This window comes from Rhinopithecus bieti, unplaced genomic scaffold, assembly GCF_001698545.2.
Source record: "Rhinopithecus bieti isolate Rb0 unplaced genomic scaffold, ASM169854v2 scaffold_11919, whole genome shotgun sequence".
Classification (NCBI taxonomy): Eukaryota; Metazoa; Chordata; class Mammalia; order Primates; family Cercopithecidae; genus Rhinopithecus; species Rhinopithecus bieti.
Genome location: NW_016807055.1, coordinates 503,007 through 530,764, shown reverse-complemented (window position 1 = coordinate 530,764; position 27,758 = coordinate 503,007). Strand labels below are relative to the sequence as shown.

Sequence of the window (27,758 nt, the reverse complement as noted above, 5' to 3'; positions counted from 1 at the left end):
GGCAGCGTACCACACTCCCAGGAGAGCTAGCGCCATCCCAAGGCAGCATTCAGTGCCTCCAATACATACCTGGCACACAGCAGCTATCCAGTAAAGGCTCTGAGTTGCATGTTGTTGGCACATGTCTGCTCTGTCCCAGTCACATGTCTCACTCTATCTAGCATGGATGAGCCGGGCAGTGAGCAGCTCACGGTACTTGCAGACGTCCTCCTGAATAAGCCAGGCTTTGGCAACCGCTGCCTGAAGGAAGGGTGGCTTCCGTAAGTCCCTACGCGCCCCTGTCCTAACAAGACTAGCTCCCCTGGGAGGACCCGACAGTGGGGTTCAGGATGGCAGGTGTTGGGGAGACCCCACTCAATCCTGCTCCTCTGGTCACTTCCATATCTCTGACCAGCACCCCCCCGCCCGACCTCTCCTTCCATATTTGTGTGCGGGGGCATTCACGGCCTCCTAGGAAGCCCCCGCATCACTGGACAGCTCTATATTTCTCAGCGGAGAAGTTCTATGTTGAGTTGACAGATGATTCCCCGTAACTTATTTGAAAGGCTTCTGAGCAGGGAGGGAGGGAAATGGGGTTATGCTATTGTGTAATTGGACCTTGAATGGCATGAGTGACATAGTGGCCAGTACCCCATGATTGTTATGAGTCTGGAGAAGGGAGTTAGCGAGGGCCATTGACATCCACCAGGAATCCTAAAAGTTCAATATAATTTTAACTTTTCTCACTCAGTCTTTTCAAAACTGTCAATAAGGACAAAATAGACTAATTTCAAATTCCTCTTTTGGTTACTCTGTCTCTCAACAGCTAGAGCTGCTAGGAGAAAAAAGGGAGATGAAGAGTCCACAAGCTAGAGATGTTTATTCCCCAGCCCCACACCTAGTCAGTCAACAAAACCCTAGTTTTGATACTGCTTGAATAGAAACCAGCCTCCAAGAGGATAAGAAAGGACCTGGGTCTAAAGAGGAGGAGGAAAGGGTTGGGTACTATTTCTTATGCCTAGGGATTTGTCATCAACTTTGGGGCTGATTGTGGAATATTTTCTTGTCTTCCATGAGGGAGTACCCTTGTGGCAATTCAACACCCTGGAAGACTCCTTCTGTGTCCCCAAACATCACCCAGCTGTTCCAGAAGCAGAAATGGACAGAGGCCAACCCTTCGCCGTCCTGCAGGTGCAGCACCAGGGAGAAGCTCACCATGCTGCCAGAGTGCCCCGAGGGCGCTGGGGGCCTCCCGCCCCCCCAGGTACCTGACCCCCAAACAACAGGGCCCGGAGTTTGCCTGCCACATGGGGACTAGGAGGAGTCCCTGGTATCTCCTGAGTCTCTCGCAAACTAACATTTCAAACTGGCAGTTGAGTAGGGGACTAAACCAAACTCCCTACACCTTCTGGGAGGGGCTCCCCACAGGGCACTGTGGCTGCCAACTGGAGGAAGCCACTCACCAAAAGCTTTATTTTCCACCAGATACTTCCTATGCAATCTAGGAGAAAAATGTGTTTAAGCACTAAAAAATTATACAAGTCATATGTGCTCATTATATGAAAATTAGAAAACACAGGTAAGTCAGAAGGAAAAAATCATCACTTGGATATAATCACCAATAATGTTTGGTTTGCAACCACCCAAACATATTATATTCAAAATATTGTCTTGAAATCTGATTTACTGCATAACTTACGATGAACATGCATCCATGTCAATAAATAGAATCTACATCATTTTTAATATCTGTATATTATCCCATTGTTCAAATTTCCTTTTTTTTTTTTTTTTTGGAAACAGTGTCTCTCTCTGTCACCCAGGTTGGAGTGCAGTGGTGCAATCTCGGCTCACTGCAACCTCTGCCTCCCAGGTTCAATTCTTGTGCCTCAGCCCCCCGAGTAGCTGGGATTACAGCCATGCACCATCATGCCTGGCTAATTTTTTTGGTAGTTTTAGTAGAGACAGGGTTTTACCATGTTGGCCAGGCTGGTCTTGAACTCCTGGCTTCAAGTGATCTGCCCGCCTCTGCCTCCCAGAGTGCTAGGATTACAAGCGTGAGCCACTGCACCTGGCCTAAATTTACTTTAAATTAACTGATCTCCCATTATTGGCCACTTAGGTTTTTTAGTTTTCACCATTATAAGCAATGCTATAATGTACATTCAAATGCAAATGTATTTACACACTTATTAGCAGTCTTAATTAAGAACCTCTCCATATGCTGTGTCTCTAACATCTGCAGGTATGTACACAAATACATGTACAACCAGCATCCGTCTTTTGCAGGGACATTAGTGATCTTGGCTCTGAGCAGCACCCTGTCCTGGGAGTTCTAAAGTCCAGAACAGATTACAGTGAGCATCTCCTGGGGGATTTAGAGACATTGAAGAAGGCTGTGTCCCTGGTTGATAATGGGCTTCCCAGTTGACTTGCCAGGGCTGGGCCTTAGACGGCCCTGTCCAATGATTTGTCAATGAATAAACAGTTCCCAAAGAGGCTGTGAGTATGGTGGGACAGCACAGGTACGGGACATGGAGCGCCCCGGGTGGGCTACTTGACCTCTCTGAACCTTAATTTTATCACCTGTGAATTGGGAATAACTGATTATTTCATAATATTACTATGAGGATTTAATGAAATCATGTGGGCAAGGAATTATTTAGAATTAGATTCAACTCAAGTGATGACAACCCCAAACTAACAGTGGATAAAACAAGGCACAACTTGTTCCTCACTCATCTAAAAGTCTACATGGGTGGTGCATGATGTTCTGTTCTGTTTCTCCTCCACACTAAACGGCCTCAGCCCCGTCAGCCAATGTGGCAGGAGCTGTCTTCCAGGCAGCGGAATGGAAGAAGGATGAAGCAAAACAGAGGGCAGCGTGTGCACATGTGCTATGTTTAGGGAAGGTTTTCTGAAGCTCCCACATAGCACTTCCACTTACAGACCCAAGAGAAAAGCCTGTGGCTAAGGCAGCAGGGAGGAGCAAATAATGGGAGCAACTAGATTTTGCCACCGGACCTATCACAATCTGGCTTATAAATGGTGTTATACCAAGAACACCCGATCCCTGCTCTTTTTATATTCTAAAGTATGTATCTTTATATTTCTTAAGCAATATATTCTCTCTTTGAATCACAGCTCATTCGCTGCATCATAGGGATTCCAAAAGAAGGACCCGAGGAGCTTGTCTCAGTCCTCTGTGCCCCAAGAGGAAGCTTTGCTTGTTTGCTTTGCTGTCAGTGCTCAGGGCCCCTGTGGCTGCCTCCACTCAAAACCCTGCAGCCTCAGGACGTCAAGGCTGTGGTATTGTACCCTGAGCTCTTGGCCAGGGCGAGGGAGGGGAGGCCAAGCCTACCTACACGGTGTTTCATTTCCTAAACGAATCCTTACTTCCATGCTGTCTGTCCAGCTTAGAAACTTATTTTCAGTAGTGTTGGTCCTTGGTCCCTGGACAAAATGTAACAGCCAAAGTTCTGGAAAAAGGCAAGCCAAAGTTCCTGCTGCAATTTTCTTTCACTTTTGCATTCTCTCACTATTATACATGCCTTCCTTTGGAGCAAAACTGAATGCCACGCATATGCACAGAAGCAGCACACGCTCTCTCTCTCTCTCTTTCTCTCTCTGTCACTCTTTCTTTCTCTGTCTCTCTCACTCTCTCTCTCTTACTCTTTCTCTCTCAATCTCTCTCTCACTGTATCTCTCATTCTCTCTCAATCTTTCTCTCTCTCTCTTTCTCACACACACACTCACAAACTCACACACTTTTTCACATCTGCTTACCCTAGCCACTCAAACACAGTCCTTATTCAGCCTGGAAGAAGTCCAGAGGGTGTGGGCCTGATTCAGAGGCAATCAGTTGTTCTCATCTGGGAAGTGGGGCAATGTGGTTGTCTCTGGGGACCCTCCCTGCTCTAACATTCTTTGAATGTGGTGGGTCCAGAGGTGGAAGCACTCTGTCCCTGACTTCTAGAATATGTGGAAATAGGGTTACACAAATATTTTATTGGGCAGAATTTTTATAAAACAATTTATCGTAAGCTATCCCAGCCAGCAGCAATTGTTCCAACCTGGATTCCACCAGGGGAACTTGGCAGGTCTTCTAAGTGCCATTTTCAACTTGAGAAGCAGGTAACTGAGTGAAAAGAGCAGCGAGGAGACAGAGGCAGATTCAGTTCCTAGGCCCTGGGCCACCCACCTGCAAGTTTGCAGCCCAGTCAGTGCAAGTCAGCTAACTGTTCTGAACCTCAGTTTCTCTGTCTGTAAATTAAGTTAAAAATTCTTCTCTCAAAGGGTGTCAGGATGAAGCGAGATCATGTATATAGGGCATTTAACATAGTGGCCAACACACAGGGAGCATTCAGTATGCCAGCTCTCCTCCTGGCAGGAGAGAAAGAAACAAGGTGAAAAGAGTGAATTAAAGAAGAAGCAAGCTGGCCAGGCGCGGTGGCTCAAGCCTGTAATCCCAGCACTTTGGGAGGCCGAGACGGGTGGATCACGAGGTCAGGAGATCGAGACCATCCTGGCTAACACGGTGAAACCCTGTCTCTACTAAAAAATACAAAAAACTAGCCGGGCGAGGTGGCGGGCATCTGTAGTCCCAGCTACTCGGGAGGCTGAGGCAGGAGAATGGCGTAAACCCGGGAGGCGGAGCTTGCAGTGAGCCAAAATCATGCCACTGCACTGCACTCCAGCCTGGGCGACAGAGCAAGACTCCGTCTCAAAAAAAAAAAAAAAAAAAAAAAAAAAAAAAGAAGAGGCAAGTCAAATGGGAAAACAGGGGAGGAGACAGAAAGTGTATAAAAAGGAAGGAATGGTGCACAATAACGGCCGTGTAATGCCACCAAAATCCCCTCAACTACTTCTGGGCAGCACCCTTGACAGAGTGAATGCTTTTACCCAGGGTCATGACTGACCTGTGAAGTTGGCTAATTAGAGAAACTAAGTGCAATGTGTTCCCAGATGTGTAGTAATATTGCCATCTGGTGGACAAACCCATGCACCTTTGAATTTTCCAAAATCTTTCGGTGTACTAGCTTCCAGTCCTAGATGTATTTTGAAAGTGATTTGTAAATTGTAAGGCACTATTCAAATTCTTTCATTAATGTCACAAATCGACTGTGTCAATGTATGCCACGCACTATTCTGGGTGCTGGGGACACAACAGCTCACAAATCAGGCAAAGTCCCTGCTCTCACCAAAATGATATCGTATGGGTGATGACAGATACAAATACATAAACAGATCCATCAGGAGGAAATTCTCAGATGGAGATGAGAGCTATAAAGATAACACAACAGTCTGTGACAATATAGAGTGACTGGAAACAGGAACATTTCTCCGAGGAATAGAATTTGGACTGAGAGCAAGCCATGAGAGGGTCAGGTAGAGTTCCCAGGCAGAATGAACAGCCAAGCACAAAGCTGCGCCAGGAGAGAGAGGTGCTCGCTGAGAGACAGGAAGGGGAGTGTGGCAGGTGAGCTCAGAGAGGGGCAGGGCCACACACATCGGCCACATGGGACTTGGTAGTGAGTCGAGATTTGATCCCAGGGTTTATTGGAGTGGATAAGTAAGCAAGGTGACTGAGGTGCTCGAGTTTATATTTTTATAGCTCAAGCTGGCTGCTGGGTGGAAAACGGAAGTCGGCAGACAAAGGACAGAATCAGGCAGACCAGTGTGAAAGTTTCTCTAGTGGTCTAGGTGGTGGCTTGGGTAGGGTGGCAGTATTGGAGCTGGAGAAACGCAGATGGATTGGAGATTTATTTTGGAGTGATGCCATCCTATCTTGTCAATGGATTGGAGAAGAAAAGAGGCATCAAAGATGAGTTACACATCGTTGACGTGAGAACTAGGGAGATGCCAGTACTTTATTTAGTATTTTCACAGCAGCTGAATCCATAAACAATTTTTGGAGGAGAACAAGCAGTTTCACAAACTGCTTGTAAGTCCTCAGATTCCAAGGTAATTAATGTGGGTGTCTCATTACCTCAGAGAACACAGCGCAGCACGGAAATTCTACAAGACCTGACGGACAGGAACGTCTCTGACTTCTTGGTAAAAACGTATCCTGCTCTTATAAGAAGCAGGTAAGAAGAAATCCTTTTATGCTTTTTATCCTGGCTCCCTGTATAAGATATTGACTAGGGACAGAAGATAATTTTCTCTCACAATTTATCTATGATCAGGGCAGTGGATTTTTTTCTTTTTTATCTAATTCGAGCACCTCATTCAACATAAAAAAGCAATTGAGGTACATACAAGTAAAATGTAACTGAAGATTAATTCTTTTGTTTGTTTGTTTGTTTTACGTTTAGGGCAAGCAGTCTTAAATTTTAACCCACGTATTATTAAAAGTTGTATCAGAAGACCATAGAAGTTATTCAAAAATGTAGCCACATATTTTAACTAGTTAAAAGAGAGAGTAAAAATTTGGAGGGAGGTGGAGGACTATAGGGGAAAAGGTAGAGGAAAAAGAGAAAAAAAGTAAGAGGCAAAAAAGAGAAAGGAAAAAGATAGGGTGGAAAATAGGCAGCGGGATAGTATCTGAATCCAGCACAGGCCAGGGCGAGCCAGGTCAGCTGCAGGTGTCATATTCTAACTGTGAATTATCTGTTATCACTGCCCTTTGAGATGCCAATGAACTTGTCAACAAGTATCTAGCTCTCTCGGCTCTCCAGCTGTCCTTATCAGCCCCACCCGGAATGGAACAGCTTTGGGAGCCCCTATCAGAACAAGCAGCTTGACAGGGGCATGCCATGCCAGGAGAGAGGATCCTAAGGAAGTGTGGTCCAGTCCGCACAGACTCTGGAACTTTAAGATAAAACCTCCTGTCTAACTTTAATAGGACTTTCTGTTGCTTCACCTGCCAGAGCCCTGAACGAGGGATAAATTGACTTAATTAGAACACACTGCAGATGGTGAAAGCACTTAGCAAAATAAAGAACGCCATCCAAGCCCCAAAATAAAAGCAGAGTAAAGAGAATGCAATAAACAGTAACCATCCCAAACTTAGTTCTCAGCAGCAAATCTGCAGTATGAAATTTTGGGTTTTTACTGAAATTTTGCGTGTATACTGAAAGGTTGATGACAATGACAGTTCATGGGATTGAGCTCTGGGGTCCAGAGTTGGCATCTGTTCATTTCCCATTTTGTCATTTTACCCTTGATTCACTGAATGTCAGTGCCTTCACTTTGGGCTGTGGAGTGAGTCAGAACTCCCCCCAGGTGTGCAGGTGGTTGTTAGAGTCTCATTTGTGCAGGGTGGAAGACAGAAGGCTGCAGCCTTCATTCCACACTGACATGGTCATTGCCATGTGTTCTGGGTCCAGATCAGGCATACTGACATGACGTATGACCTGACCACAGGACCACTCAGAAAGTCCAGCATGTGTGATGTGGTTTGGAGAGCCAGTGGTGGAAATCACAGGTCCTTTCTCTGCATGTGTATTCAGGCAATGTCCCAGGGCTGGACGGCTTCCACATTGCTTGGATATCAGAAAATGCAATTGTCCCCTGAAGACTGAGACTTCAGTCTTCAAAACGAATGTTTGGGAAGGAACAGTTAACAGCACTGCTGTACTTGTGGTATTCATTATATTATTTTATTTTGGCTTTCAGCTTAAAGAGCAAATTCTGGGTCAATGAACAGAGGTAAGAAACTACTTTTATTGGAATTAAAATCTCAGCTTGATTCATTGTTGAAATAATTGCACACTTTTAAAAGGCACACCTCACAGCCATGTTGAGGGGCTGTTCAGTATGTGCTCAGGAAGTCACAAGACACGTCCTGAAGAATATGTGTCTAAGGACATCCCAGACTCAGAAGACACTCAGTGCTGTCTCTTCTTGGAGGATATAAGTGGGGGTGGCATTCCCTGATGAGGCATTTCAGAGCATTCTCACCCCAGAAAAGCTTCTAAAACCTCCAAGTATGTAACAGTTTATAACACTCCAACAAGAGAGCCTTGTAGCCTAAACCCAGGACACTCCTTGGCCTATTCCTTTTAAGCTTCAGGGAGTGTGGGCCAGCCCCAGACCCACCCCATTCCTGAGGCATCCTGGAGGTTGAAATGGTTCCAGAGGTTTGGAGCCTCATCAAGGGGGACTCTAGGAGCCTGCTGCCTCCCAGCCTCCCTCAGGAACTGCACCTCCAGAACGGGTGCGGGGCTGACGTGGATGTGCTTTCCTGGGCAGACTCTAGACTGTACACATGAAATCTGGCTTTCAGGATTGCTCTCCAGACGGACCTGTGGGGCCTCAGCTGAGACAGAAAGTAGGAGTGAGGCAGTGATTCAAGGCCCTGAGAAAGAGCTCCTCCTCTGCTTTGTGTGACCAGCTAATTCATTCTGTTCTGTTGAGTTTAGCTTTTGCCCTGCATTTGAAGGGTTTCAGGCCAGGGAGTGATGCACTCAGATTGGTGTTTCTGCACAGTCACTTCAAACTTGCAGGGCAGTATGGGAGATGGATCCCAGGGCCAGTGAAGAAGCAGAGCACAAGTCCAGGCAGGAGAGGCTAAGGGCCTCCCTGAACAGGGGTGAGGCACAGAAGCCCCGAGAGATAGGAATGACAGGATGAAGATGGATGCTGTGCTGCTAGAAGTAGCTGCAAAGCACAGAGGTGGCACAGAAAAGGAGTGCTTGGCTGGGGTGGGAGGAGATGACATGTGAAAGAGGACCTGGAGTTGGCTGAATGCTCCCAAAAGAGAAAGGTGCCGAGGGGAGCTAGCAGCCCTGCAAAGGCAGAGACACACAGGCAGTCTGGGCCACGAGGAACTCTGGAAGTGACTCGATACGTCCAGAATAGGCCACTCCAGGGAAGGGCTGAGGAAGGATGAAGTTGGAGAGGGGCACAGACAAGACGCAGAATGGCCTCAGAGGCCAGGATGAGGGTCTGGACTCCTTCCTGGAGGCAGCAGCGGCGGGAAAAGAGTTAAAAGTTGGTTTGTAAAATGGAGCCATGTTGCTTGCTGGTTCAGGCAATTCCCCTGAAAGTCCACGTTTCCCTACAAAACCCAAGAGAGCTACTACTAGTAGGCATGAAGTTCGTGGCACTGGTCTGAGGATTTCTCGTTCCCTCGCCAGGTATGGAGGCATTTCCATCGGAGGAAAGCTCCCAGTCGTGCCTGTCACCGGTGAAGCACTCGTTGGGTTTTTAAGTGACCTTGGCCGGATCATGAATGTGAGCGGGGTATGTAAACAGACTGGAGATTTGAGTAGGATTTTTGACTTGCTTAATTACCATGAACTACAAACTCTCATGAGTGATAACAGGATAAAAAAACAAAAACCCTCTTGTTTGTTTGTTTACATGGTTTTTAGGGCCCTATCACTAGAGAGGCCTCTAAAGAAATACCTGATTTCCTTCAACATCTAGAAACTGAAGACAACATTAAGGTACTTGACCTGTGTGTAATCAGCTCTGGAGCTGAAAATTCACCTGAGCTGGTTATTTTATTTGTACTTTCCCACATTCATTGAATTCCATCCCTCCTCCTGCTGAAATCTAGCAAGGAATGTCTTCCAGCTACCAAACCCTTCCAGCTTCTCAAATTTCCTTTCCTTCACTGATTTCTTCTTTAACTAGCTGTTAGTGAAATGTCTCAGATGTCCTCTCCACCCTCTAGGTGTGGTTTAATAACAAAGGCTGGCATGCCCTGGTCAGCTTTCTCAACGTGGCCCACAATGCCATCTTACGGGCCAGCCTGCCCAAGGACAGGAACCCCGAGGAGTATGGAATCACCGTCATTAGCCAACCCCTGAACCTGACCAAGGAGCAGCTCTCAGAGATTACAGTGTAAGCCACCACGGCCCCATCCTCACCACTTTCTTGTCACCTTCTCCACTCTTTCAGCATCCCAAGAGAATTCTCACCACTGTGAAGTGCTGGTTTGGATGGTCATGCTGTTCAGTGAGGCACATATGAACATATGACTTTCAAATAAGTGCCTCACGCCTCACGCACCACACCTCTTGGTCATTCTTTCTCCCCCACATTTGTGTGGAAAGTAAGTTTACGTTTGGTTCCATTCCCTTTTGGCTCTTGATAGCAAGTTTCTGCTGGAGCTTATACAATTATTATCTTTGCTATGTGCAAAGCAGCTGCCAGGAACTGGCAAAGTTCAGTAAACCTTTCAGCTCCTTCAGAGTAATTATCTTAGATTCCAGGAATTTCCTCAGAAGAGCATACTTTGGAGATGTCGACAGAGTTTTGCTACTCTCATGCTGAGGCTCTTCTTGCAGTTTCAGCCAGTGGAGACAGTGATCTTGTGCGTTTTGTACTATGTTCACTCTATTTGAGGCCTACATGGAGGAGGGGTTGGTAGGAGCGGCTTTGTTGGTGCAAACTTCTGCAAGGTTGTGAAGTCCTGATTTTACTAGCCTAGCACATGCTGAGTGCCAGTGAACATGCCCAGGGTCATCCACTAAAACTTGGGCCTTGGCTCCTTGGTGTCTTCCTCTGGACACCCTAGGGCCCTAGACTGTCCTCTGTTAATTCTCACTCAGCCACACTTTCGTGTGTCTCCTTCCAGTCATTTGTTCTAAGCTTACTACGTGTATGGATGATATGATCTGTAGTTTTATCAGAGCAGTGGCTACCACATAGGATACCTTTGTGGAAATTAGTAAAAGTGCTCTTTTCTGTAGGTGGACACTGTCCCACGCCAGGGGTTATGGCTTGTACATAAAGTTCAGGCTGGCTTTAGCCCCAACTTATCCCTTAGCCAGATGCCTTCTATTCAGTTGAGGAAAGGATAAATAGAACCAAGCCCCTGTACAACTTACCTGCCCTCTTTTCACTTAAATTTACATTATGAACATTTCCTTGTGTTATGATGTACTTCTTGAAAATGTGATTTAACAAGATGATTATTAACAAAAGACAAATCTCACAGACCATATGTCTGTCAACATAGAAAATTCAAGAGACTCTATAGACAGATTACTAGAGCTAATAAGAGCATTGCAGTACATAAGATTAATATAAACATATATTTCTAAAATAATTAATTTCTAAAAAATTATATTTTNTCAGGCTGGCTTTAGCCCCAACTTATCCCTTAGCCAGATGCCTTCTATTCAGTTGAGGAAAGGATAAATAGAACCAAGCCCCTGTACAACTTACCTGCCCTCTTTTCACTTAAATTTACATTATGAACATTTCCTTGTGTTATGATGTACTTCTTGAAAATGTGATTTAACAAGATGATTATTAACAAAAGACAAATCTCACAGACCATATGTCTGTCAACATAGAAAATTCAAGAGACTCTATAGACAGATTACTAGAGCTAATAAGAGCATTGCAGTACATAAGATTAATATAAACATATATTTCTAAAATAATTAATTTCTAAAAAATTATATTTTAAAATATAAAATAATTAGAGAATATAATAAAAAGAAAGGTTGTCTAGAAATATTCACTTGAAACAGAAAGGTGACCCACAAATACCCACTGAACCTCGGTCCATATGGACAGTTTAGAGGAGTGGCAGCTTCAGGGTAGAGAAGGGGAACCTGGAGGCCACCCCTGGGTGGGCATAAGGCCTTCCCAAAGCCTGACTTTGTATCTTCTCCTCCTTCTGCTCCTTCCTCTTCATCGCCTTCTCCCTGTGTCTCTGGACCTGCTGCAGGCTGACCACTTCAGTGGATGCTGTGGTTGCCATCTGCGTGATTTTCTCCATGTCCTTCGTCCCAGCCAGCTTTGTCCTTTATTTGATCCAGGAGCGGGTGAACAAATCCAAGCACCTCCAGTTTATCAGTGGAGTGAGCCCCACCACCTACTGGGTGACCAACTTCCTCTGGGACATTGTAAGTGTCAGTTTATAGCGCCTCCCTCCCCTCCGTGGGCCCAAGGTGGAGCTTGTGTGTGCTCTGAAGGACCAGACCGAGTGGGGAGGGGTTCTCACAGTGCCAGGGCTGCTGAAAAGCACTGGGCCAAGGGCCTTGTGTATCTGCTGTCCCTTGACATCTTCTTAGAAAGGCATGGAACTAGGAGCCCAAAGCTAGGAAAGGCTGTGGGGTGCAGCTTAACAACTGGTGGATGGGGGCTCTCTGTGTCCTGCACCAAGGGGCCTCTGGCCCGTCAAATAATCGCTGCACTGCAGGCATGAGCCTGGCCTTCCTGGAATCAGTCTGGCTCTGAGAAGGTAATACGAAGGGGTCTTTCACCCCAAATCCCCTTCTCAAATCCTGCCCCACCTTCAAAAGGGTAATGGTAAAACTTCCCCTGTGGTAGGGTTACCAGGTAAATACAGGACACCCAGTAAAATTTATTTTCAGATGATGAATAATTTGTAGTATAAGCATACCCTACTTCAAATATTGCACAGGACATATTTACACTAAAAACAAAACAAAACAAAGCAAAACAAAAAAAAATGGTTGTTTATCTGAAACTCAAATTTCACTAGGCATCCTAGATTTTAATTTGCCAAATCTGGCAACCCCAGCCAGTGGTCAAAGTAATCAGACCTTCGCTATATCAGGTTAACCACCACTACAGTGAAAAATGAAGAAACAGTATTTATCAAATCAATAGCACACTATCGCCTTTCTTACAACCAAGGTTGGTGGGGGTAGGGAGGGGTCAGGATAGGGTACCTTATTACAGGTTGCAGGGTCAAAGGAATTGGTAGTAAAGACCTAGTTATAATGTAGCAGGGATCATTATGACATCAACCCCAGTCTATTCTAGGTGTCTTGAGTAGTGAAATCTTAACATTTTAAGACCAACATGAGCCTCCACTTCATGTGATGATAAGATATACCAACTGATGGAGACCAATACCAATGACCTTCTCTTCCATGGCTTTTAAAAATGATGGTGAATATTAGAATTCCTGAAGATATGATTTCTGTCTTACTCAGCTTAGTAAGCAGCTATCACTTAACAATACAAAACCAGAAATTATCAGTAGCAACTAAATTATTTCCTATCTCTTCTGCCTACACAAGGAAACACTCATAAATGCATGGGGAGGAGGTCAGAACCTGAAAGCCTCTGTTTGGATAAGAGCATCAATTGCAGGTGCCACACTGGCCCTGTGTTTCTAATATAAAAGGAGCTAGGCCTATCAGCACTGAAAAGATGCTTAGAAAAGTGCTGGGGCTTTTAATTTTACTTTTTTTTTTAAAAGATGAGAAATAGAATTTACACACTTGGGGCTGGCCCACGTGTGTGTTGTGTGTGCGTGCACGTGTGCTTACAGGGATCTCTGAGCCTTTGGGGAGAGATGTAGCTAGGATAGGGTGGACATCTGAGGTGCGAGGTGATACTAGCTGGCAGGGCAATGAAGGGTAGAAGATGGCAGGTACCATGTTAGCAGGCTTTCTGGTGCTCCAGAATTTTAAAGCTGGCCTGGAATCTGACCTCTGTGATCTATCATTTTGGAACTTAGTACCACCATTAGCCAGTGGCAAAAAAGTTGAATGAAGGAACAAACAATTATTGCTTATGTCATTCACTTAGCACATATATGATGTTTTAAATTCTTGTATGTGTCGTCTATTTTTCTTTACCTTAAAATTTTGAAACAGTTACAGACTTACGGAAAAGTCACGAGAACAGTTCAAACCTTTTTTTTCTGAGTCATTTGAAAGTAACTTCTCAAGAAGATGCCCCTTCTCCTTTGTTTCTCTCTTCCTGTCTCTCTCTCGCGCACCCCTCAGCACCTCCGATGTGTACTTCCTAGAAATGAGGACACACCCCATACAACCACAACACAAACTGTCAACATGAGGAAACCAGCTCTGATGTGTCACCACCACCTAATCCTCACACCCCACTCCTTTTTCGCCCATTGTCCCAGTGATGTCTTTCAGAGAAAAGGATCTAGCTCAGAATCATGCGTGGCATTTGATTGTGCTGTTTCTTTAGGCTTGTTCAGCCTGGAAGAGTTCCACGGTCTTGCATTAACACGCATGGTCTTGACACTGTTGAGGATTGCAGGCTGGTTATTTTGCAGAATGTCCCTTGGTCTGAGCTTGTCTGAGGTTTCCTCTTGCCCGGGTTGAGGGTGTGCTTCTTGGCAGCAGTACCACCGAGCAGATGCTATGTTCTCACTGCATCCTATCAGGTAGCTTCTGATTTCCATTTGTTCTGTTACTGATGATGTGCAATTCACTCACTTTAAGAAGGTGTCTGCTGAGCTTCTTCACTGTAAAACTACTCTTTTCCCCTCTATAATAAATACAAATTTCCGGTAGAGGCACTTCAAAGATATATAAATATCCTATTCATTATACAACTTTCCATTTATTCATCCATGTATATGCAGTATGTATGCAGTCATGGTTCCTGTGTTAATCAATGGACTATGATCTGAGACTATCATTATTTATTTTGATATTCACATTATCCCCAGTGTGGTCATTGGGGGCCCCTTGAAGCTGGCTTCTGTATCATCTTGACTCAGGTCCTCATTCCCCTAGAGCTCCTCCGTGCTCAATGGCACAGCAAGATATTCCAGGCTCATCCTTCCATTATCCCCACCCCTACCCTCTCCCCGAGAAGCCCTGGTTCCTGCCAGTGGGAAGTGGCCCTCAGAAACCAAGATCTGTGTGCTAGATATATTCATTGCCTCTGGAGCACCATTGGTCCCAGGACTTCTCAGTGATAGAACTAGGGAAGGTATGGATGTACACACACAGGTATGCATACACCTCTATCTGTAGTTCTCTACCTACCTACACATTGAACACTATGAGCTCACCAAAACCAACTCCACAGGGCTTGTTCTAGTTTTTTATCTTTCCACATCTGTAACTCCCTTCAACAGTGAGACACTGGCTTCTCTTACTCCCAACTCATTTATCTACTGGAGCTATACACCTGAACATCAACAGTGCTCAACTCTGCCACCATCCCTTCCCAATGTGGATGCCGTCCTCTCCCTGCTCCAGCTGCCTCTGCTGTGTGCAGGTCCTCCTCATTCTGCTCTGGCTCTGATACCCTGCACCAGATCAGCCTCCTATAAGAATATCTTTCTCATCCCATTGAGGCCCCCACACCCTACACCAGGTTGCCTTCTGAGGAAGCCCTTTTCTGGTTCTTGCCCTGCTCCTGACCACTGTGGCTCCTCCCCTAACCCCACTGTTGCTGTCTCCTTTCTGTGCCCAGTGTAATGGCTGTAGGACTAAATTGTTTTAAAAGGGTATCATTATTTATTTGAGTTTTGTGAAGCCAAGAACTAGGCTTTAAGTTTTTCTGAATTCTGAAGACATGCTTAGAAGAATCAATAAAACTTTGTGACCAATTAGGGAGCGAGAGACCAGGCAGAATTTTGTAATTGATCCTTTCAAAAGATACACACTGAAGGTTCCCTTGGCAGGGAGGTAGGGCGCAGGCTGGGAGAGGAGGACTAGTGACAGCTTAACATATGTTTGCCAACCAAGAACTGTTTAACAAGCAAGTCGAATGAGAATCCCAGACCCTACGAACTGGAGAAGCCTGGCCCCACCCCTCATTTTGCAGAGCTGGAAGCAGGTCTGAGAGGTTAAGTGACTTGCTCTCCTCTTCTCTTTCTGAGATGAATTATTCCGTGAGTGCTGGGCTGGTCGTGGGCATCTTCATCGGGTTTCAGAAGAAAGCCTACACTTCTCCAGAAAACCTTCCTGCCCTTGTGGCACTGCTCCTGTTGTACGGGTAAGCCGTTTGGGCCATTAGCTAATGCCTCTGAAGAGAAACCCGGTGGTGGGGGGGGGGGTCATCTCCTAACAGAAAACCTGGGCTGTCCTGTGGTGGTAGCACCCGCAAGTTTAGCTTCCAGCCCCAGGTAGGGTCTGAGGCTGATAACCAGGGATCTGTCTAGCTTCTGTTTCTGACTCCACCGACAGAGGTATCCCTGAGGCCTGGTCCGGTCAGCAACAATGAGAGAAGTCCCACATGGTCTGAATCTTCTACTCAAACTGAGGCCTTGACCAAAACCTGGGGGTCAGCCATTCCCCAGCTTCTCACCCAGCTCTGACTCTCACTCATCTGTGGCCAGTCTGTCCAGCTCAGCATCTCCATGTGAACTGGCCAAGAGTTACCGCACACAGTAGAAGACTCCGACCAAAAAGCTCCTCCTGAGTCAGGGACAGAGGATGACACAGGGGTTACATCAGCAGAGTTACAGGGCCCAGCATGCAACTTTCTTTCCCACATGTGTAACTTTGAATGAGTAATGCATCCATCTGGGCCTCAGTTTCCTCATCTGTAAAATGAAAATAGTGATCCTGGTCCTTCCTCTGTGGGCCAGTAGAGCCTTGCCAGAGCACTGGTCTCCACATATCTCTCTTGGAAATAAAGAATTTGGGAACCAACCTGACTGTAAGCTGTGAAGATGAGCTTGCTGGGACCCTCGGCTGGGCTTTGCTGACCCAGGCTAGAGTGGGAGGTGTTGCAGGGTGGAGGACCCGCCTATGAGTTGTACAGGGCTTTGTAGTTTACAGAGTACATACACAGCTAGCAGCCCATTTGCTCCTCACAAAACCCCATGAAGTGGTCAGGGCAGGCATTATTATCTCCATTTAAAGTTGAGGCACAGAGACCAACAAATGGAGTATCTCTCTGGTCCCCTGGGACTCTGGCCAGTGCACACACATCACCTCAGGTGTAAGGGTAGTGCATTATATTTAGATGTATTGCAGATGGAATGGAAAGTAGAACTCCATTGCTCTGAGTTGTCTCATTTCACACAGATGGGCGGTCATTCCCATGATGTACCCAGCATCCTTCCTGTTTGATGTCCCTAGCACAGCCTATGTGGCTTTGTCTTGTGCTAATCTGTTCATCGGCATCAACAGCAGTGCTATTACCTTCATCCTGGAATTATTTGAGAATAACCGGGTGAGCATAACTTTGGCTTTTGTGTTTGATCAGTAGGATAGTAGAGTATGTGTTGGTCAAGCAGAGCCAGGGGCAAGCATCGTACATGTAGCAGCTGAATGCAGATGAATGCCACTTTCTTCCTCCCCACCCTTGACCCCCCTTCCTTCCTTCCTCCCTCCCTCCCTCCCTCCGTCCCTCCCATCCTTCCTTCCTCTTTCCTTCTTCTCCTCCCTCCTCCCTCCTTCCCCGCTCCTTCCTTCACTCTTCAGTTCTTCCTTCCTTCCTCCCTCCTTCCCTTCCTCTTTCCTTCTGCCCTCCTATTTTCCTTTCTTCCTCCCTCCATCCCTCCCTCCTTCCTTCCTTCTTCCTTCTTTCTTCCTATAAACTCCTTTTTCATTTCTGTACTCTGAGTGAAATTGTTTTCTGTGTTTATTCTGCAAGCAAAACTTTATTCTTGCAATAAACTTTAAGCTTTGCTTACTCTTTCAGAAAGGTTTCCTTAGGGACTTTGGGTGTTGGGTTTTACACACACACACAATACATTTGGGTGATTTCAAAATCTAAAAAGAATAAAAAGGCATACAATAAAAAAAAATCTCCTTCCTACCCCTGTTTCCCACTCACCCAGTTCCCTTCTCCAGAGGCAGACTCTTATTTGAGTTTCCTGTGTGCTCTGGAGACACATCAGCAAATCCCCATACGTTCTTTCTCCCACTTTCTTATGGAATTGTAACACTCTGACATATACTATTCCTTGGGCAAGTTAATCTTGAGGAAGAGATTGGGGGTTCTCCATGCTGAATGCCTCACTTGTATGAGCTGCCAAGCCTAGTCGTCCCTTCCATCTGACCTCCCCCTGTCCAGAGACAGATGGCCAAACTGAACCATAAAAAGAGGCAGGAAAAAAGCAGGCAGTCGCTGCAGGGCTGTCTTTACACTCCACACTCCCAATCCCCACCGCTGTGTCTGAGTCCTGGCTGTGGCTGTCCTTGGAACATTTACCTCCCCACGTGTCTGTGTCCCCAGGCGCCTCACCTTTCCTCTCCTCATTAGCTCTTCCCAGTTCAGAGGGTGGGACCAGCCAGCACATCTGCACTGCTGCCCTGCAGCGCCCACCTCCACCCACCTCTGGGCCCCGCTGGGGAACACAGGACAAATCTGTGCGGAGTCTCCACCGTAAACCCCCCAGACCCATGGCCCCTGAGACTGACTCTTTCCAGATCTTGTTAGGGTTTCTGTGGCCGCTAGGCAAGTAATGAAGCCTCATCTGTCCTATGAATGATAAGAAATTCAGCATGTCGGAGTCAGACTCCGGAAAGCCGGGGGATAAGAACACAACCCCAGCAGATGGCCAGAGCCCCCAGGTGATTGAAAACGCTGCTTTGCGGAGCCGTGTTTGTCACAGCCCACTAAGTCTTAAGAGAGTGTTCCTTCAGAATAATTAAATAGCAGCTTAAAGCAACTTAGAACATTTTCCCCTCTGCGGCTGCACCCATTTAGCCAACATTTGCTAAGCACCCGCCTCCAAAAAGCTGGTATTTTCATGTAAATTATCAGATACAAAGCTGCTGCGGAAACCCCCAGTATCCCACAGGAGGCTCCCCAGCTCCCAGCAGCTGCTGCCCCTGCACAGTCAGGAGGTCCTTACTAGCTGAACACCATGTGCTGGGTGTGCTGATATAAACAAGCATGGCCCACTCGTCCTGCCCTCCAGAGGCTCCCGTTCCAGTCCGGAAAGGACCTGCCCACCAAGTTTGCAGCTGATATAAGCCACAGTAATGATCCTCCATAATACAGTGTGTGACAGAGCATCAGAGGAGCGAGGCGGATAACACGCTGCAGGCCAGAGGCAGTGGGAAGAGCCAGGCTGCAGGGGCTGGGGGAGCCACGGTGGAGGAAGTCCAATTTCAGCCTGTAGATTTCCATTAGCCCATTTAATAAATAATGAAGTGCCTACTCAGAGCTAATCATTGTGCAGGTATTTAGGAAGAACACAAAAATAATTAGGACTCAATGCCCACCCTCCAGGGGCCCACTGACTAGTAGAGAAAGTAGGCAGATTTTTAAAAAATTAATCATGGGAATGTGATAAGTGGTGGGAGAGAGGAATGGATACTTTCTCATGGGAATCTGGGAAGCCTTATAGGAGAAGGCAGTCTCTGAGCCAGCTATCTAAAGAACAGGAATCTTTCAGAAAGCAGAAGAAAAAAGAACATTCTTTCCTGCTTGGAGCAATAGGTAACAGCCTGCACATGCCCTGGCCTAGAGGCCAAAGAGCAGTGATTCCAGAAAGAGTGGGCAGACAGGGCGTAGGCAGGGAAGGATGAGGTAATGTGGGCACAGGTGTGGAAGCTGGAGAGAGAGGAGGTTGTGGGACAGGGATGAGCCAGATGGAATGGACAGCAGTGGCCCAGCCAGGAGCTACGCTGTCCTTGTACCCCTCAGTGTCCCTTCTATTTTCTTAGGGGAGGCTCTGCCCAACGTGCCAAGTCTGACCACTTGAAAACAGACCCCAGAGAGAGAGTCTCCAGCCCTCCTCTCCCTAGACAATGGTAGTTGCCCCATGAGGGGCTGAAAAGCAGAACTGGAGATGGCTCAGGGCCTGCTGTCCCCCTGCAGCTATTGTTAACAAACGCCTTGGAGGGCTCCTGTTGTTTCAAAGTGAGTCTGCAGGGAGAGCTCCCTAAGTGGACAGCAGGAGGGCTGCAGCTTCTCTGCACATTCCTGCTGTCACCCCCAGAGTCATCTAGGGGAGGGGTAAGGACAGTAATGCAGGTTCCTCACAGTTAGCTTCGGTGCCCACATGGTACTGAGCATAGTAAATGTTTAGAAGATGCTGCCTGGCTAGACGAAGGGGCAGCTCCTGCCCACTAGAAACTTGCAGGGAGCCTTAGTCCTTGACTGGTCATTTAATTGATTAGTTCCTTGGCCTGGCCTGAGGCACTGCTTATAAGTACTTCATGACCTCCACAGCAAACCCATTATGCTCTGCTGGACAAATCCCTCCAGTGGCCAGTCTGGCTGCAAGGACTCTCCATCTGCAGGCCTTCCCCTGTGCTGTCCTGTGAGAGCATCTGGGCCCCACCTGCTGAAGAGAGGGGTGGGTGGGCTTTGCCCCATTTCCAACAGTCCTAATTCTCTGTTTCAGACGCTGCTCAGGTTCAACGCCGTGCTGAGGAAGCTGCTCATTATCTTCCCCCACTTCTGCCTGGGCCGGGGCCTCATTGACCTTGCACTGAGCCAGGCTGTGACAGATGTCTATGCCCGGTTTGGTGGGTGGTAGCCAAGGCCTGTGGAGCATGGGCCCTGGGTCCAAAGCTGGGTGGGCTACCGGCGGGGGGGGAGGCTTCTATATCAGACTGTGGGAGGGGCTGGTGCTAGGAGGGGACCTTGTTGGGCTGGAAGAGTCCTGTCAGCTAGAGGGGATTAGGGTGCCTCTGTTTCCATGGCTAGGGAGCCACAGGAGGGATGGAGGGCAGCCCAGATGAGGCAGGTGTTTGGCTCTTGCTCAGTTCCCACACAAGGCCTGGTCTAGTGGGCTGTGTGCAGTGGCCAGGTCTGTGGGGTGAGCCAGGGCGGCTGAAGCAGACTCAATTCCTGTCGATGCCCAGGTGAGGAGCACTCTGCAAATCCATTCCATTGGGACCTGATTGGGAAGAACCTGTTTGCCATGGTGGTGGAAGGAGTGGTGTACTTCCTCCTGACTCTCCTGGTCCAGCGCCACTTCTTCCTTTCCCAATGGTATGTCCATGCCACACCCTGGGGTCAGTGGGCAGCTCAGGCCATCCGGGACTGGACCTTACACCCACACGGTTATCTCTTTCCTTAGGAGCCCCACTCCACGATGTTTTTTTTATATTCTGAAAGCCTGGCTTTTCTCCAATAATACAAGTAGGGAATCGGGTTAAAATGGCACATTCAAATATGTGAAGAGCATCCTCTTTAAAATATTTAAAATGCAGTGCTATTAATTTCAATTGCTGATATTTAATCCTTCTCATTTAATTACCAAATGTGTATTTTGATTAGATGATAGTATTGCAAATAACAATGGTTACGGGATATCCAAAGTACTAGGAAATAGACTAATGTATTTATGAGAGAACGGACATAGCAGGCCCCTTTGCTAATTAGAGATTTGGGAGCATGGGAGTAACATGGGAACCATGTGGAGGGGTGCAGGCAGTGATCATGCCCTCCCACCCCTGGAGGAAGGTGGGTAGCCGCCAACCCTGACTCTTGACCAGGGCTTCTCAAATGCCAGGTTAGCTGGCAATTGCCATTCTTCCACAGGCTCTTCCTGAAGCTGGTGGGCCCCTGCCTCACTCCCCTCTGCAATCCTGGCCTACCTTTATTGTCCTCACCCAGGGGCCTGAATTGCCAAGCAGCAGCCCTTCCTAGCAAGCTTTCCCCGATAGTGTTTTGTTTCTTAACTTTTCCTCCTCTCGGGCTAAGTGTGGTCACCTGTAAATAGATTCCAAGGACTTGGTTTTATGTTTTGATCCACAGGGAATTGGCTTATTGGAAATGAATCTGCCTCCCTACTCACAGGACTGTGAGAGGTGAATGAGATCACAGGTGTCAACACATTCTGATGAAACAGGATACACAAGCAGTTCTAGTTATGGGAGACAGTGTCAGGAATTGTTGTCCTTGGCACCCTCAGCCCTTGCAGACCCTCTCTGCAGCCTTGGCCACACCTTTTAGAGGCCTTTGTGTGGGAGAGAGCGGGTCAGGAGGTTGACTACCCAAATTGACTCATTAGCTTCAAACTCTGATGTCAACATATTTGAATGAGTCCTGCCTGCTTTAGGACCTAAAGAGGACCAGAGAAGTACACCATAGTCCCTGGCTTCCAGAAGGTCAGGGAGAGTTTCAAAGAAGAGGCTATGTCTTTAAGGATGGGGAAGATTCCATTTGGTGGGGCAGGAGGAGGAGGACATTGAGGGACTGGAAACACATGCGGAGGCTGGGAGACGGGGACGACCAATAGGACTGGGACAAGGGGGAGATGCCAATTGCAGACAGAGGACTTAGTGCAAGAGGTAAGTGAGAAGGGTAGGTGGGGCTGGATTGCAGGGCTGTAACTACAGCTGCAGAGGGAGGGCTTTAATCTCCAGCTGATGGAGAACCACAGAAGGTTTTGAGGCATGAGGTGGCCTGATGACAACTCTGTTTTGGAGAGGTGGAGTTGGCAGGGCAGACTGGAGGAAGTGGAAGGCTTAGAGGTTAGTAACTACCCCTTACTGAGTGCTTGCTGTAGAGGAAGGGTTTTAGTCCTGACGGTGCTCCCAGACCCTGAGTCTTTACTCTGTGCCAGGTACTATGCTGAGTTCATCTTCAGCACAATCCTGTGAGACAGGTATTGTTAACCCCCTCCTCATCACATGGTTGAAGGAGGCAAGGTTCAGAGGTCCAATGCCCAAGATCACACATGAGGGGGCCAGGACTGGAACCCAAGGCTGACTCTGGACATGAGCACTTGACCTCTCTACCTAATGCCTAATGTCTCTCCTGCTGGGAGCCCTTTTTAGAATTTAGCAAAAGCAAGGAAATGAAAGAGAGGTCCAATGGAAAGGACAGTGCCAAGGATACTGTACAGCCAGCCCAATCCTGACCCCTTTTCCTCATCTAGGATTGCTGAGCCCACTAAGGGGCCCATTGTTGATGAAGATGATGATGTGGCTGAAGAAAGACAAAGAATTATTACCGGTGGAAATAAAACTGACATCTTAAGGCTACATGAACTAACCAAGGTAAGGGAATGGGTATGAGTTTGGAGGTGCTGGTTAGATCCACAGTTGGCATGATGTTGCTGTTTTCCTTCTATAGATCAATTAATATGCTTATGCAAGCAATTTGGTTTCCTAATTTTATGTGGGGTCATCATCTCTGTGTTATAACTTGTCTTCCAAGAACATCTAATTCCAATGTGTGTTCCCTGCTATTCATCTCAGGCACTGACACAGGGCCTCAGCGAGAATCACTCCAGCTGAGCATCACTCGTTTTTCTGTGTTCCGTTTCTACAGAGCATGGGTCAGCTTCGAGATGTCTCAGTACTCACCGCACCTCTGTGCCTGCCCATGTCAATATGTAACCTCTTAGTGCTGGTAGTTTTCTCCTAAACCATCTTTGCTCTTTGTTCCCTCTTCCCCTCCTTGCTCTAAACCTGTCTCAGTTCTAAGTCTGGTTTCTTCGTATCTTGCAGATTTATCCAGGCACCTCCAGCCCGGCAGTGGACAGGCTGTGTGTCGGAGTTCGCCCTGGAGAGGTGGGTACTCTGCAGACCACGGGTGAAAGGCTTCCCAACATCAGCTCTTGTGCCTGCCTCTCCTCCCCATAAGGCAGAGATATTCAATAGGAACATAATGCCATAATGCAAGTCACATATATAATTTTAAATCTTCCACTAGCCACATGAGAAAAGTAAAAGGAAGATAGGTAAAATTAATTTTACCAGTATTTTTTATTTTACTCAATATATCCAAAATATTATCATTTCAACATGTAATTAATAGAAAACCTTATTAATGAGATATTTGACAAGTTTTTGTTGTTTTTAAGTCTTTGAATCTTTACACTCAGGGCCCATGTCAATTGGGACTTAGATGTGTTTCAAGTGCTCAGTAGCACGTGGCTCATGGCCTCTGATGCAGCCCAGATCTAAAATGCCTCCCCCAGCTCACACACTTACCCTAGGGTCTGACATTTTAGACCTTCTTGGTCTCTAGGGCCAGGCTAGCTCTGTGTTTTCTCCTAGTGCTTTGGCCTCCTGGGAGTGAATGGTGCTGGCAAAACAACCACATTCAAGATGATTACTGGGGACACCACAGTGACCTCAGGGGATGCCACTGTAGCAGGCAAAAGGTGAGTGTCCTGCTCCTCCTGTCTCAGGGAGTCTCTCACAGGTCCTGGGCATTGTCCCTCTCCCAGAATAGGAAGGGTGATCATCAGACCCTATACTAGGGTGGCCCTGAGGCCCTGAAAGATGTGTACAGAGCAGGAGGCCTCCCAGAGAGCATGGCCCAAAAAGCCCAACAAATTGACCCACTGGAAAATTGAACTGAATTGTGATGGTTAAGAGATTCCTCTGTTGGGATGGATTCTTGGAAAGACCAAGGAAGCACTAAGTGTGTGGTTCTTAATCCCTTAGAGGTCATGGAACCTTTTAAGCATCCAATGAACATTTGTAGCCTATTCCTATAAAAATGCACCATTGCTTCCCATTACCTCCCTCCACACATTTTTGCAAAAAGTTTCAGGGAATTTACTGAGTCCCAGGTCACATTTATGATCCTGCAGGAGCTCTTGGATCCCAGGTTAAGAACCCCTGTGATGAAGCATCCTTCCTCTGGGTTGAGTTTCTAGATAGAGGCTCATTCATGCACCCTTGCGGTAGCTTAACCTGCATTGGCTATTTGTAGGCTGATACTTGGCTTTGCCAGACCAAGGAGCATACAGGGAAAACTGGCATGTGTCCTTGGATTCTGGAGGGTGACTGCTGGTCTCTGTAATAAAATGTGTTTAAAGAGACTGGCCCCCTATGGGCAGGACAGAGAGGGTGAGCTCTCTCTTGTTTGCCTCTTTCCTGGCTGCAGGAAAAGCTTGAACAGTAAAACTTCAGCACACACGGTAGAGGTGCCCAGAGGAAGCCTCTGCCCTGGTTTATAAGTGGAGTTATGTGCTGCTGACATCTGTCCAGCATCTGCTTGACTGGGGCCTCTTTCTCTCCCCTGAAAGCTATCCTTAGCATGGCCCAATGCCCAGTGGGCAGGAGGAGTCCTGAGCATGCTTCACTGGCTCAGATAGGATGAATCTGGTTCTTTGGCCTCTACAGCCAGCCCTACTGGGTTTACAGAAAAGGGACAGGCAGGGGTGAAGCCAGGTCATGGCTGAGTCTATCTCAACAGATCCAGCTTCACCTGCAAGTGACCATGCAGGTGACTTCCTGATGGTGACAAAAGGAGTCATGGCAGGGTGGAGGAGGGGAAAGATATCATAGAATTTTCCATGGGCACATTTATGAGACATAAAGTTGCAACTGTGTCCAAGTAAGGCACAGTCTGACTTCCAGAAGGTAAAACTGAGCTGGACGCTAGAAAGAAACTATAGGTTTAAGACACAGAATTGGGATTATCTGGTAGGGTAGCGCCTGCTAATTTGGAGACATACCCTACTTGTTTCCCTAAGTAGTTTTATTTGGCTCAACCCATACCTTTGGAGGCTTTTGTCATTGTAGGGGAACTGCAGTAGTCTCTCTCTGTACTAGCCTGTATCATCCATCCTTTATTCATAGACCCTAAGCTTTAAGAAGAAAAGGATGAGATTAGACTAAAAGTCTATGTATAGCTTATTTTCCATCATGAGGCAATATATTTTTTTGGTGAGGGTGAATATTTTAGCCAAAGGGAGTTGGTGGAACCCAACTCACTCTACCCCTTCTCCCTGCAGGCCTCTGGCTGAGGGTAGTTATCTGACTGGCTCCTCTTGCGTTGCTATCTTTGCCAATAAATACAGATAGAGAAGTTTACTTCCAACGGGACGGATCCATCTTTTCTAGTTACTTCCCAAATGTCTGAAAAGTATTGAAAAATCATGAATCATTTTCTTAAACCTGATCTTCCCTCTGTTTTGTTTTGTTTTTTGTTTGTTTGTTTGTTTGTTTTTGAGACGGAGTCTTGCTCTGTCGCCCAGGCTGGAGTGCAGTGGCCGGATCTCAGCTCACTGCAAGCTCCGCCTCCCAGGTTTACGCCATTCTCCTGCCTCAGCCTCCGAGTAGCTGGGACTACAGGCGCCGCCACCTCGCCCGGCTAGTTTTGCATTTTAGTAGAGATGGGGTTTCACCGTGGTAGCCAGGATGGTCTCGATCCGCTGACCTTGTGATCCGCCCGTCTCGGCCTCCCAAAGTGCTGGGATTACAGGCTTGAGCCACCGCGCCCGGCCTTCCCTCTGTTTTTAAACTCACATGTGAGGTGATCTGATCCAAAATGAAAGCTGACTTATGGCATAACCGGGATTCAATTAATCCTAGACATGCAAACACGGAAGAATCTGACAGGATTCAGTTTCTGACCGAAGGGCCCCTGTTTTGATTCCCAAATATCGCATGCAGTTCTGAAACCAAAGAGAAGAGAAGCAGCAGCTTCCTTTTCCCATTGGCAGAAGCTTCTCCAGCCATAGCTCTATGGTCATCCTTCCACCTCCTTGAAGGACACTCACTAATTGCTTTTTTTCTTGCAGTATTTTAACGAATATTTCCGAAGTCCATCAAAATATGGGCTACTGTCCTCAGTTTGATGCAATTGATGAGCTGCTCACAGGACGAGAACATCTTTACCTTTATGCCCGGCTTCGAGGTGTACCAGCAGAGGAAATCGAAAAGGTAAAAAATGGTTTGTTATGGCCATATAGGAATCTGGTTAATTACAAGCCTGTTTCATGAGAGTGCATTCTCTTGGAGATAAGAAACTGAAGCATGCTATTCATTAACAAATGTTTACTATGTGTCTACTGTGTGCCAAGTACTATTCTAGAAACCAGGGGTATAGCAGTGAACAAGACAGACAAAAAAAATCCCCACTCTCATATCTAACACAATGATGTATGCATGTATCCTTTGACTCAGCAATCACACTTCTAAGAGTTTATCCTGAAGATATATCTCCCATAGTACAAAATGAATATGTACAAGGTGATCTGTTGCATTTGTAATTGCAAAATGCTGGAAGTTACCTAAATATTTAGTCATTGTAGATTGGCTGAATAATTTATGGTACAGGCACACAATAAAGTCTTATGCAACTATAAAAAAGAAAAAGAAAAATCTCAATGAACTGATATGGAGATATTTCCAGTAAATACTGTTAAATGAACAAAAGCAAAGTGGAAAACGGAACATAGAGCATGCTACTTTTTATGTAAGAAAGAAGGAAAAACAAGAAAGCAAACGTATGTCTGCTTACCTTTGCAGATAGAACGTAGAAAGGATAAACCAGAAAACAATGAATTTGGTGATCAACAAGAGGAAAATGGGAAGAAAGAAAAATGGGAAGGAATAGTACTTCTGGGGATATATTTTTGTATAGTTTTAACTTTTGGAAGCATGTCAATGTTCCACATATGTTTTAAAATTAGTAAGAATGCGAAGTAGGCAAAAATGAAAACAAAAAGAAAACCTAACACTGACAGCAAACTAAATAAAGTAACCCAATTTTATTTCAAATAAATATCATAATCCTGCAAAAGGGAGATAGAGCTAATACAAACAACTGATGAACACAGTGTTTGACTCTATATCCTCATTCTTGGGCAGGGTGGAGTTGGGGAGAAGAACTACAAATAATTTCTGAGTTCTTTTTAGTTTGTATTTTATAGTGGTATAGGCAAAGTGATTCTGAAAATGTGAGATGTGTTACAGGATTAAGTAAATTAATAAATGTTTTGATGTTATTGGAACCCAGAATTCTCACTGTGGAAGAAGGGACTTACAAATATGGAAAAGGGAAAAGCAAGAAAGAACTGTGAGGTCATGGATTGGAACTGGAAATAGCACTGGGAATTCTGGAATATTTATATGCTTGTGTTTGTGGGTGCATGCAAGTGTGTTCATGTTTCATGCACACAGGTGTGTATATATACACATATCTTTGCCTGTGTATATCTGTCTTCTGAAAGGGTCAAGAAGCAAAAACACCCCAGCAGCCATGAGCACACTGAGTGCTCAGACTTTTGTCTTAATAACATTCCCCACTAAAAGTAAACCTGATTCCTTCAATAAATGATACATTCCAGGGCTGGAATGGCATAGGTATAAACTGAACCTGGAATATCTTATGCCAGAAAGTAAGGAAGTGCTTTAAAAAAATAAATAACAGGTTGGGCACGGTCGCTAACACCTGTAATCACAGCACTTTGGGAGGCCAAGGTGGGAAGATTACTTGAGCACAGGAGTTCCAGATTAGCC

At 46.3% G+C, this 27,758-nt stretch overlaps 1 protein-coding gene across 2 annotated transcripts in view; it reads left to right on the top strand.

The window, feature by feature from the left end:
• The window catches only part of ABCA4 (ATP binding cassette subfamily A member 4), a 136,722-nt gene that overhangs the window by 97,814 nt on the left and 11,150 nt on the right, over positions 1-27,758 (top strand). For both annotated transcript variants that reach the window (XM_017879783.1, XM_017879782.1), the window contains exons 29-44: positions 162-260; positions 1,057-1,243; positions 5,974-6,068; positions 7,600-7,632; positions 9,063-9,168; positions 9,300-9,374; positions 9,605-9,774; positions 11,615-11,792; positions 15,512-15,627; positions 16,665-16,812; positions 19,943-20,066; positions 20,406-20,535; positions 22,430-22,550; positions 23,004-23,066; positions 23,556-23,662; positions 26,036-26,177. In XM_017879783.1, coding sequence (XP_017735272.1) covers positions 162-260; positions 1,057-1,243; positions 5,974-6,068; positions 7,600-7,632; positions 9,063-9,168; positions 9,300-9,374; positions 9,605-9,774; positions 11,615-11,792; positions 15,512-15,627; positions 16,665-16,812; positions 19,943-20,066; positions 20,406-20,535; positions 22,430-22,550; positions 23,004-23,066; positions 23,556-23,662; positions 26,036-26,177 — 1,894 coding nt within the window. The remainder of the gene's footprint in view (positions 1-161; positions 261-1,056; positions 1,244-5,973; positions 6,069-7,599; positions 7,633-9,062; positions 9,169-9,299; positions 9,375-9,604; positions 9,775-11,614; positions 11,793-15,511; positions 15,628-16,664; positions 16,813-19,942; positions 20,067-20,405; positions 20,536-22,429; positions 22,551-23,003; positions 23,067-23,555; positions 23,663-26,035; positions 26,178-27,758) is intronic.